Raw genomic sequence first — 12449 nt, 5'->3', positions numbered from 1 at the left:
TTGAAAAATGATCGAAACACAACCTAGGCTGGTGATCTTTCAGAAAACGCTGCCTGGTCTTTTGGTCCTCACCCTGTGAGTAGAGCAGGACCTGGGTTTCCAGCAGCACGGAGGTGAGCAGCCTCACCATGTTCTCCACCCCCAGCAGGGAGAAGGCCTCTCCCAGGGGGTAGTCCCCCAGCGGGAGCTCCTCAGGGCCGGGCTGCTGGCACACGATAGGCCCCTGGACCCCGTGGAACCGGAGCGAGCGACCGGGCGGCGGCACGGGCACCTCGTACAGGATGTTGTGGATGTAGCTCTCCAGCGGCAGTGGCGGGGCCGTGTGCGATGTCACCGCCTGGTGCAGCTGAGACAGGAAGTGGCGGGCGGCGTGCAGGAAGGGGAGGGGCGTGAGGAGGCAGAGGGCCTTGGAGGCGTACAGGGTGTCCCGGGCCGGCTGGAAGGAGCCCGCCACGCAGCCCAAACAAGCTGACAGGGGGCGCGCTGCCAGGGAGTCGGCATCCAACTCATCCAGGCTGCTCACCAGAGAGTCCGTGCTGGATGTGGAGGGGGAGGAGGCGGAGGAAGATGACGAAGAGGAGGTGGAGTAGTGCTCCACATGGTGCATCTGATGAAGGGTCTGCATCGCCGTGGTGATCTGGGCACTCGTCACCGCTTCGTAGTAGGTGTGCACGAAGCCGTAGGAGCGCGTGCCGTCGTCCTGGGCGACCGTGAAGGAGTGGAAGTGGTGCTCGCGGCCGTCCGCCTGACTACGGAACGACAGGCCGTGCGGCATGCAGAGCTGGGGATGAGAGAGAGAGAGAGAGAGAGAGAGAGAGAGAGAGAGAGAGATGAAGGAGGAAGATGGAGAACGAGAGATGAAGAAAGGAGAGAGAGGGTGAGGAGAGAGATATGAAGGGAGGAAGAGAGACATGGGAAGAGGAAGGAGGCGAGGAGGGGAGAAAAAGAGCGAGAGAGATGAGTGAGAGGATGGTGAATAGAATAGAGGTGGGAGAGATGTCGAAGGAAGAGCGAGTTGGGATGTTTTAGAGGACATAGCAGAGGAAAAAGGAAAATAAAGGGGGAGAGAGAGAGAGGAGAGGAAGACGAGGTAGGGGAAGGTACAGGAAGAGTGGCAAACAATCTCAACTGCCTTCAATAGCATGTTCTTAAATCAAACACAAGTGACTATGGACAGGGATGAGAGGGCTCAAATCATTCTGAAGAGCTTTCATTCTGATAAACAACATTAAAGACTAGCGGATAAAAGGGCCCTTATTTGTGGAAAGAGTGTGGCTCCATGAAAAGGCGCTCTGTCTGCTACAAAGTACTTTAGTGTGTGTAGGGAGACTACTCACAACAAGTTTGAACTTTTCACCAAAAACAACTCAAGTTTTTTTGGGGGGGGTTCATCTAAGTTAGTAGATTGTGTTGAGTTCCTGCCCTAGCACTTTTATAATCCAGATTTGTTTATACAAGAGTGTGCCATAAAAATAAACACTTAAAAACGGAAAATATTCTCTCATTCTCATGAAAGACAAATGCATTATGGTACCGGAGAACAGAACAAAGACGTGACGGCACACAGCACTTAAGGCTCTTGCAGTTTCAAACAATCAAACATTTGCCCAACCACTTTCTATTGGTTCAATTAACGCTAGTTAGCATTGCGCTAACGCTAGTTAGCCACTTCCTTCGAACTGCACGCAGAGACATTATAATGGTCCACACCAGTTCATCTGACTCTGGGGAAGTAGATGAATGGCTTCACTGCCAAAATCCCGAACTATCCCATCAACAAAACAATAGTGCACAAACAACAAATGTAAAGTCCTTTATTCTGTTTAAAATATGTGCACAACAGAAGCTATACTTTCTTGTAATGAATGCATGAAATGAGGCCATTTTCACATGTTGGCACAACAACCATCTTTCCATAAAGGGCTAAAACAGCCAAAATGACATAAAAGACTGACTTAACCTCTTGTTAAGTTCTCTAAATGTACCCTAGCCCCACTGTCTTACCATGTTGACTGCATCTCTGTTGAAGGGACTCCTGTCTGTGCTCTCAGGGTAGTGGGCCAGAACCTTGGACTTGAAGGACCTCTGTAGGGGGCTCTGCTCAAAGCTCTCACCTAGGAAAGACAGAAAGGGGTTGAAAACGAGTGGCGGGGGAGAGAGAGAGAGAGAGAGAGAGAGAGAGAGAGAGAGAGAGAGAGAGAGAGAGAGAGAGAGAGAGAGAGAGAGAGAGAGAGAGAGAGAGGGTAGAGACAGACAGACGGAGAGAACGAGTATGTCAGCATTGCAATACTGGCACAGACAAATTCAGAGGGACAAGTGACCTTCATTCCCGCACTGAATTCTTAATAAGGGGATAGGGCGGAGAGCAACACTGCGGTTACCAGACAGGGTCAGGATTTAATATCTGAGACAACAAAACTTTTTGCCCATCATCTGACATCAGCTAAAAACTATGTGTGTTGAATACCTTTAATGAGCCAGAGGTGAGATGGTAGAGGGGTGAGACAGACATGGTGAGACCAGAGATGGAAATTAAGTTAGCCGCTTGCCCGAGGCTAGTAATTTTCAGACCGGGCTAGTAGAAAATGTAGAGAGGTGAGACAGAGTTGGGCAACAGCAGAGAGAAGAGATAGTAGAGGGGTGAGATATCAGTGAGACAGTAGTGATACAATAGATTTGTGACATTACTGAGACAGTAGAGCGGTAAATCAGTAGAGGGGTAAGGCACTAGAGGGGTAAGGCACTAGAGGGGTAAGGCAGTAGAGAGGTAAGGCAGTAGAGAGGTAAGGCAGTAGAGGGGTAAGGCAGTAGAGGGGTAAGGCAGTAGAAGGGTAAGGCAGTAGAAGGGTAAGGCAGTAGAGAGGTAAGGCAATAGAGGAGAAAGGCAGTAGAGAGGTAAGGCAGTAGAGAGGTAAGGCAGTAGAGGGGTAAGGCAGTAGAAGGGTAAGGCAGTAGAAGGGTAAGGCAGTAGAAGGGTAAGGCAGTAGAAGGGTAAGGCAGTAGAGGGGTAAGGCACTAGAGGGGTAAGGCACTAGAGGGGTAAGGCAGTAGAGGGGTAAGGCAGTAGAGGGGTAAGGCAGTAGAGGGGTAAGGCAGTAGAGAGGTAAAGCAGTAGAGAGGTGAGACCGTTAGTGAGACAACAGAGAAGGGAGACAACAGGGGTGGTTCTGCAGTGAAGAGGGGAAGCCCTGCCAAGTCCAGACTTATGTAACGACCAACTCTGAGGAGCCTTCAAAGCAGCTACAGTGCCCTCATCCCCTCACACTGCACCATCGTCAGAAAGTCAGATAGAGAGAGAACAGGGGGACATGTAGGGTTGGATAGCAAAGAGGATCTTTGGTTTGGCTGGAAATAAAAAAACACACTACAGCGCACCATCCATGTCATAGTTTCAGCAAAGTGATTGGATGTTTTGTTGTTTGTGTAGCAGACTATCAAATGAAAAAAAAAGCCAGCTACATCCACAACCGTACTACATTTTCTGACACACGTATGGTATGTGTACATGCACTGAAGGGAAGGAGAGAATTCAGTGACACACACTTCCCCTGACCTTGATGTATAACCTTGTCTGCCTGATGCATCTCCTGCCTGTCTCACTGTCCCCTGTGTCAACTGCCTGCTCCAATTACATACAGATAGCTCTCTCTCTCTCTCTGTCTGTGTGTGTGTGTGTGTGTGTGTGTGTGTGTGTGTGTGTGTGTGTGTGTGTGTGTGTGTGTGTGTGTGTGTGTGTGTGTGTGTGTGTGTGTGTGTGTGTGTGTGTGTGTGTGTGTGTGTGTGTGTGTGTGTGTGTGTGTGTGTGTGTGTGTGTGTGTGTGTGTCATGCAAGTCACTGGTGTGTACCAGTGCTCCATCCAGAATTTAGGAATTGACTCCCATTCAACTCATGAGTTGAAATTCATATTGGCCACACCCCACATGATGTAGAATTTGAGTGACAGGAAGTCGAATTTAATTCAGTGCAATTCAAAGACATTCCACTCAGTCATAGAACATGAGTTTCATTGAGTCTGACAGGTCGCACTTCCAGATACCAAAGAATATATCACTTTTCTCTGCGAACAATGTTCATATACTCTTTTAACCTGTGTGCTTAGAATAGCCAATTATATGTCCACCGACCATAATATTTGTGGTTCTCTTTTTGAAGGCTTTAGGGTCAACTTGAGGGTTAAACTTATGCATTCTGGGAAATGTTTTATTTTGATTAATGAAATAATGAAATAGTAATGAAATATAACAACTTGGAATATTTGCATGGAAGTTGTTTTTATTGATCATTCATTAAGAGTTTGTCCTGAAAATCAATTGTTTCAACAATATTTTACATGCATTTTTATATGTACAAGATGTATATTGTATATACTAGACCTAATATAGAAGATTAATTTACATTTTATTGAATTTGACTGAATTCAATTCCCTTTCATTCAAATTCGAATTGCAATTCTGCATCCTGTTTACTACTTCAATTCAAATTCAATTGGAATTGATGAGGCATTCTTAATTCAATTCAGAATTGAGCACAACCCTGGTATGTACACTCAAACTACCTCATTTTTGAAGGAACACCATCATTCCCTAGAGTGCATCACTCTTCCCATTACTACCCTGCCTGGGATTTGGATGCGCACACACACACATCCCTGCACTGTCAAAACAGCCATGGACAATAACATGGTGATAAAGCAGGAAGAGCAACACTGGTGTTTAAAAACAACGCGTCTTACAATCTAACGCTTGCTTTGACGCATATCCACTACCCACCCAGATTATAGTATTCCACCTACTTCTCCAATGACGCATGGAAAGCCGAGAACAGAAAGGATGCCGAAGGCAAGAAATGGATCACCCAAACTAAGAGGGTTGCTTTGCTTTGAAACAGGCTGGTGGGTGTGTAGTATGACTGCAGGCTGGTGGGTAGTATGAAAGCAGGCTGGTGGGTGGGTAGTATGAATGCAGGCTGGTGGGTGGGTAGTATGAGAGCAGGCTGGTGGGTGGGTAGTATGAAAGCAGGCTGGTGGGTGGGTAGTATGAATGCAGGCTGGTGGGTGGGTAGTATGAAAGCAGGCTGGTGGGTGGGTAGTATGAGAGCAGGCTGGTGGGTGGGTAGTATGAGAGCAGGCTGGTGGGTGGGTAGTATGAAAGCAGGCTGGTGGGTGGGTAGTATGAATGCAGGCTGGTGGGTGGGTAGTATGAGAGCAGGCTGGTGGGTGGGTAGTATGAATGCAGGCTGGTGGGTGGGTAGTATGAAAGCAGGCTGGTGGGTGGGTAGTATGAATGCAGGCTGGTGGGTGGGTAGTATGAGAGCAGGCTGGTGGGTGGGTAGTATGAAAGCAGGCTGGTGGGTGGGTAGTATGAGAGCAGGCTGGTGGGTAGGTAGTATGAAAGCAGGCTGGTGGGTGGGTAGTATGGATGCAGGCTGGTGGGTGGGTAGTATGAAAGCAGGCTGGTGGGTGGGTAGTGAGAGCAGGCTGGTGGGTGGGTAGTATGAAAGCAGGCTGGTGGGTGGGTAGTATGAGAGCAGGCTGGTGGGTGGGTAGTATGAAAGCAGGCTGGTGGGTGGGTAGTGAGAGCAGGCTGGTGGGTGGGTAGTATGAAAGCAGGCTGGTGGGTGGGTAGTGAGAGCAGGCTGGTGGGTGGGTAGTATGAAAGCAGGCTGGTGGGTGGGTAGTATGAATGCAGGCTGTTGGGTGGGTAGTATGAAAGCAGGCTGGTGGGTGGGTAGTATGAGAGCAGGCTGGTGGGTAGGTAGTGAGAGCAGGCTGGTGGGTGGGTAGTATGAATGCAGGCTGGTGGGTGGGTAGTATGAATGCAGGCTGGTGGGTGGGTAGTATGAAAGCAGGCTGGTGGGTGGGTAGTATGAAAGCAGGCTGGTGGGTGGGTAGTATGAAAGCAGGCTGGTGGGTGGGTAGTATGAATGCAGGCTGGTGGGTGGGTAGTATGAATGCAGGCTGGTGGGTGGGTAGTATGAAAGCAGGCTGGTGGGTGGGTAGTGAGAGCAGGCTGGTGGGTGGGTAGTGAGAGCAGGCTGGTGGGTGGGTAGTATGAAAGCAGGCTGGTGGGTGGGTAGTGAGAGCAGGCTGGTGGGTGGGTAGTATGAAAGCAGGCTGGTGGGTGGGTAGTATGAGAGCAGGCTGGTGGGTGGGTAGTATGAAAGCAGGCTGGTGGGTGGGTAGTGAGAGCAGGCTGGTGGGTGGGTAGTATGAAAGCAGGCTGGTGGGTGGGTAGTGAGAGCAGGCTGGTGGGTGGGTAGTATGAAAGCAGGCTGGTGGGTGGGTAGTATGAATGCAGGCTGGTGGGTGGGTAGTATGAAAGCAGGCTGGTGGGTGGGTAGTGAGAGCAGGCTGGTGGGTGGGTAGTGAGAGCAGGCTGGTGGGTGGGTATTATGAATGCAGGCTGGTGGGTGGGTAGTACGAATGCAGGCTGGTGGGTGGGTAGTATGAAAGCAGGCTGGTGGGTGGGTAGTGAGAGCAGGCTGGTGGGTGGGTAGTATGAATGCAGGCTGGTGGGTGGGTAGTATGAAAGCAGGCTGGTGGGTGGGTAGTGAGAGCAGGCTGGTGGGTGGGTAGTATGAATGCAGGCTGGTGGGTGGGTAGTATGAAAGCAGGCTGGTGGGTGGGTAGTGAGAGCAGGCTGGTGGGTGGGTAGTATGAAAGCAGGCTGGGTCCTATTCACTAAAACATCCTGATCGTTCTTATTTCTCTCAGATATAGGACAGACACTTCAGAACAAACTTCCTTTAGATTTTTTTGAGGGGGGACTATCTGTTGTTCCATGTAATGAATATGTTATTGGGCTAATAGCAGTAAGGCCAAATCATTTTTTTGATATATATATATATATATATATATATATACCCTTCAAGGGGTCTTAACATTCCAAATCAAATAGCAAAATGATCCTTGGTATGATCTTAAAACAATTCCATATAGCTTAGTAGCTCGGCCCCGGCTGTCCGCACTATCCTTTGCAGAGCTGTGCGGTCAAGGGCGGTGCAATTGCCAAACCAAGCGGTGATGCAGCCAGTCACATGCCAGATCTTTTCAGCCTCCTGCGGGGGAAACCCTCATTTACGTTTTGCTATGGTGTGCACTATTGAAAACGACCCTGGTGGGTGGGAGCCATTGTACGAATGCGATGTTATGAGAACAGGGCAGCTAATGTTGGATATCGGTGTGATAAGGAAGTGAATCAGAGCTGGTATCAAAAGAACTCAACAGTGACACTATCTTGCTGAGCGTTCTACCATACTGGTCCTCTATTTGTATTATAATCAAGGGACATGACATGCAGAGATAAAATCAAAATCTAATTTTATTTGTCACACACGCCGAATACAACAAGTGTAGACCTTACTGTGAAATGCCTACTTACAAGCCCTTAACCAACAGTGTAGCTCAAGAGATGTGACAAACACTAAGACCACACTGTGACGCGTTATCTACCAAGCCTTGATCTTCCTCAGGGCAACAAAAAAAAGGAAAGGGAGGGAGAAACCAGAAGACCCTTGAGCCTAGCCATCGAGAAGAGAGGGACGTCTGGCTGCCATGGTCACCATTTCTGCCGGCATTAAGTTTGCCGGGGCCTTGGAGAGGAAGTCAGTCGCTACGTTTCATTAGCTGACCCAGTTAGGTAGGTTCACATTCACACACACACACACACACACACACACACACACACACACACACACACACACACACACACACACACACACACACACACACACACACACACACAGCCATGAGGCAACATCAAACATCTGTGCGAAATTCACAGGAGGCTGGTGAGGGGAAGATGGCTCCAGAGCCCGTCCTACCCAATTAAGGTGCTGCCAGCCACCTGTGGTCAAATCTCTATTCACTCCGTGCCTGGGAATGGGTTTCACTGATCATGTCCATTCACTGAACCTGTTCTTCGAAGGTCTCACCGGGACGCATTTTAAACAATAAGCACTTGAAATGAACAGTCCACTGGTGAATGAATGGTACACTGTTGTTTTTGAGCTGTTTAGTGTCAGAGATGGAAGTCAAATATTAGGAAGTTGCTGACCAGATTAAAGACAAAAGGTAAAGAGAGAGATAATGGTAGGAGGTGAAAGGGTTCAAGAGACAGAAAGGGAAGAGGGATAGGGAGATATGGGAAAAAAGAGAGGGAGCTAACAGGAGAGATGGTGAAGCAGGAAGGGGGAGGGGAGGTTGGCTTGTTTTGGTTCTACAGATGAAAGATTAAAAATGGGGCCTCGGTTAGGCTGTGCGACTATCATAATCATCATTGCCCTAGCTAGACATCTCCCACACAGCACTGTGTAATCAGCTCAGCTCACTCCAGAGACAACCACAACAGATCTGCTGGCCATGTTAAAACACTACAAACATGCATTTATCCTACCTAGAAGTAACACCATCGGATAGGTGAAAGCAACATTCTACTATGTACATGTATGCTAACACCAATTCTGCCATGACGGATCAGTGATTACTCAGAGGAAGGAAGGAGGAACAGTAGAAAGAATTAAGACGGCAGTTCCTTCGCATTGGAACAGGCCTTTAGTCTCACGGTTCCACTCCAGGGACTGAAACGTCTCTCTGTCTCTGAGACACTGCTGCAAATCTCAACATCACAGGATCCCTCTTCAAGCATGGCTAGATTTCGGGGAGTTCAGTCAGTCACATCAGTTCTCAGGACAGGAAGAGGACGACGCCATTTTATGCCACATATAACCCTTTCATTGTCAAACCTGAGTCTGGTTCAGTAGGCCCACTTACGGAAAGAAAACAATCAAAATGGGGAGGCACTACCAGACCTTGTCCAATAAGAAACTCTTGACTTGGTTTACTGTTGCGAAACATTTCAAAACATGTTGCTATGGGGTGCCCTAATGAACATTGCTGATTGGATCACAGGATGACATCTGGTTTTCATTGGTCTATAGCATTGGTGATGTTAAAGAAGAGTACAAACGCATACAATTTCATTGGATGCTAGTAGGCATTCTGTAAAAATCCCCCAATTTTCTCATACAGTAGATACGCAGACGAACAGAGGAGTGACCCGAAACCTAAAAGACAAAGAGGCCTATGATAAAGCAGCTGACATTTCACGATTGATCCATATTTAAAATGGGTGATTAACAGTCGTACGCAGAGTCCCATCCTTCAACACGGACAGATTGAAACAGGGATGACTGACTATATAAAGAGCGACGTCTCATTATGGTAAGTGGTGAAATAAGTATAGCCAGTTACAATTGTAATGGCTTAGCAGATAATAAGAAAAGACGATCAGTATTTACCTGGCTAAAAGAGAAGGATTATAATATCTATTGTTTACAGGAAACCCATTCAACAATTTTAGATGAAGTTTTGTGGAAAAAGAACTGGGGGGCAAAATATATTTCTCCCATGGGCAAAGAAATTCAAAAGGGGTGATGGTTTTAATTAACAATAATTTTGATCCAAATGTGCAAATTGTCCAAACAGATCCTCAAGGTAGATGGATTATTTTAAATATGTTATTGGACAATAAACAAATATGGCTTGTTAACCTATACGGTCCGAATAATGATGATCCAAGCTTCTTTGAAAATATATATAAGAATTTATCAACTCTACAAGCAACACTAGACTCTATTATTATAGTGGGAGATTTTAATACGGTCTTAAATACCTCTATAGACCGGAAAGGAAATCACACTACAAACTATCACCCTCAGGCACTTAAGGAAATCATGAATGTCATGGATATATTGGAATTAGTGGATATATGGAGACTTAAATACCCTGATTTAGTGAGATATACATGGCGGAGGCTGAATCAAGCTAGTCGTCTTGACTACTTTCTTATACCATTCTCTCTGGCACCAAAAGTTAAAAAAGTGTTGATAGGGGACAGAATGCGGTCGGATCATCACATAATTGGCATATATATTTCTCTTACAGAATTTCCACGTGGGCGAGGATATTGGAAATTTAATCAAAGTCTACTAGATGATAAATTGTTTAGAACTAGGACAGAAGATTTTATAACTGACTTTTTCAGACATAACATAGGTACAGCAGATCCCCTTATTGTATGGGATACTTTTAAGTGTGCCTTTAGAGGCCATGCAATTCAGTACTCATCTATAAAACAAAGGGAATTTAGATCAAAAGAGTCCATATTAACAAAGGAAATTGAAGGACTAACAGTACAGTTAGATAGCAATAAAAACAGTACCATAGAGGCACAGAATAAGTTAGAGGAAAAACAAAAAGAAATGGAGGAACTTATTCAAGAAAGATCCAGTGTAATATATTATAAAAATAAAGCGAACTGGATGGAATATGGGGAAAAATGCACCAAATTCTTTTTCAATCTTCAATATAGAAATGCTACCAAAAAAAATGTATTAAAACTTGTTACAAATGATGGAGTCACGCATGATTCACCAAATGATATTTTGAAAGAGGAAGTAAAGTACTTTAAGAATATGTTTTCGTTTCAGGCTCCTCCATCTCCACTAACTGAAACTAATTGTATGGATTTTTTTCCTATTAATAATGTAAAATTAACATCTGTACAGAAAGACTCATGTGAAGGCCAAATTACAGAGGAGGAACTGCTTGATGCAATTGGGGCCTTTAAGGATGGGAAAACTCCAGGGCTGGATGGCATACCAGTGGAAGTATACAAAACTTTTTTTGATATACTCAAAGGACCATTATTAGCTTGTTTTAACCACTCCTATATAAATGGTAGATTATCAGACACGCAACAAGAAGGTCTGATATCGTTATTACTGAAACAGGACCCAAGTGGTATATATAAAGATCCAGTCCAATTAAAAAATTGGAGACCTCTTACACTTCAGTGTTGTGATGCAAAAATCCTAGCAAAATGCTTGGCGCATAGAATAAAAAAAGTTTTGTCAGATATTATTCATCCTAATCAGACAGGTTTTTTACATGGACGATACATTGGAGATAATATAAGGCAAGTACTGGAAACAATAGAACACTATGAAATATCGGGGACACCAGGTCTGGTTTTCATAGCTGATTTTGAAAAGGCTTTTGATAAAGTACGACTGGAGTTTATATATAAATGCCTAGAATATTTCAATTTTGGGGAATCTCTTATAAAATGGGTTAAAATTATGTATAGTAACCCTAGGTGTAAAATAGTAAATAATGGCTACATCTCAGAAAGTTTTAAACTATCTAGAGGAGTAAAACAAGGTTGTCCACTATCGGCATATCTATTTATTATTGCCATCGAAATGTTAGCTGTTAAAATTAGATCAAACATTAATATTAATGGATTAGAAATCCGTGGCTTAAAAACTAAGGTGTCATTGTACGCTGATGATTCATGTTTTCTTTTAAAACCACAACTAGAGTCTCTCCACGGCCTCATAGAGGATCTAGATACCTTTGCTATCCTCTCTGGATTAAAACCAAATTATGATAAATGTACCATATTACGTATTGGATCACTAAAAAATACACATTTTATATTGCCATGTAGTTTACCAATTAAATGGTCTGACGGAGATGTGGACATACTCGGTATAAAAATCCCAAAAGAAAGAAATGATCTCACTCCAATAAATTTTTATAGAAAGTTAGCAAAAATAGATAAGATCTTGCTACCATGGAAAGGAAAATACTTGTCTATTTGTGGAAAAATCACCCTGATTAACTCTTTAGTCATATCACAGTTTACCTATTTGCTTATGGTTTTGCCTACACCTAGTGACCTGCTTTTTAAATTATATGAACAAAAAATATTCCATTTTATTTGGAACGGCAAGCCAGATAAAATTAAAAGGGCCTATTTATATAACGAATATGAATTCGGAGGGCAGAAATTATTAAATATTAAAGCATTAGACCTCTCACTAAAGGCATCAGTCATACAAAAGTTATACTTAAATTCAAACTGGTTCTCTAGTAAATTGGTACGAATGTCTCATCCTATGTTCAAGAAGGGCCTTTTTCCCTTTATTCAGATTACACCTGCTCACTTTCGGTTGTTTGAAAAGGAAATAATCTCCAAAATATCCTTATTTTTTAAACAAGCCTTAGAAAGTTGGTTGCAATTTCAGTTTAATCCACCTGAAAGGACGGAACAAATAGTACAACAAATATTGTGGTTAAATTCAAATATAGTAATTGATAAAAAAACTGTATTGTCACGAATCCCGCTTCCTGAGTCTGGGTTTGCCTGTGTGTCTGTCCTGGAGTGTGTTTCAGGTGTCCTGGAATGCATTCTGTCTGGTTGCCGGGCGAATTAGCTCATTGGGAGATTGATGTTCACCCGCACCTGTTTCCCATCAGTAATCTGCACACCTGTCCTGATCATCATCTCTACCCTTCAAAAGCTCTGACCTGACTTCCATTCCCTGCCGGATCGTTAGCCATGAACATTACTCACCTGGATCATTCACTCCATTCCCGCCTGGT

The 12449-nt window shown here is 44.8% G+C and overlaps 1 protein-coding gene across 1 annotated transcript in view; it reads right to left on the bottom strand.

Moving 5' to 3' along the window:
- Nucleotides 1-12449, bottom strand: part of LOC120066571 (DENN domain-containing protein 5B-like) — a 64048-nt gene that overhangs the window by 38087 nt on the left and 13512 nt on the right. Inside the window, exons 2-3 of the mRNA XM_039017997.1 lie at nucleotides 2005-2114; nucleotides 73-781 (exon numbers count right to left, since the gene is read on the bottom strand). Coding sequence (XP_038873925.1) covers nucleotides 73-781; nucleotides 2005-2114 — 819 coding nt within the window. The remainder of the gene's footprint in view (nucleotides 1-72; nucleotides 782-2004; nucleotides 2115-12449) is intronic.

Source organism: Salvelinus namaycush, chromosome 21 (assembly GCF_016432855.1).
Source record: "Salvelinus namaycush isolate Seneca chromosome 21, SaNama_1.0, whole genome shotgun sequence".
NCBI classification, from domain to species: Eukaryota; Metazoa; Chordata; class Actinopteri; order Salmoniformes; family Salmonidae; genus Salvelinus; species Salvelinus namaycush.
This window is presented reverse-complemented; position numbering and strand designations above follow the sequence as displayed.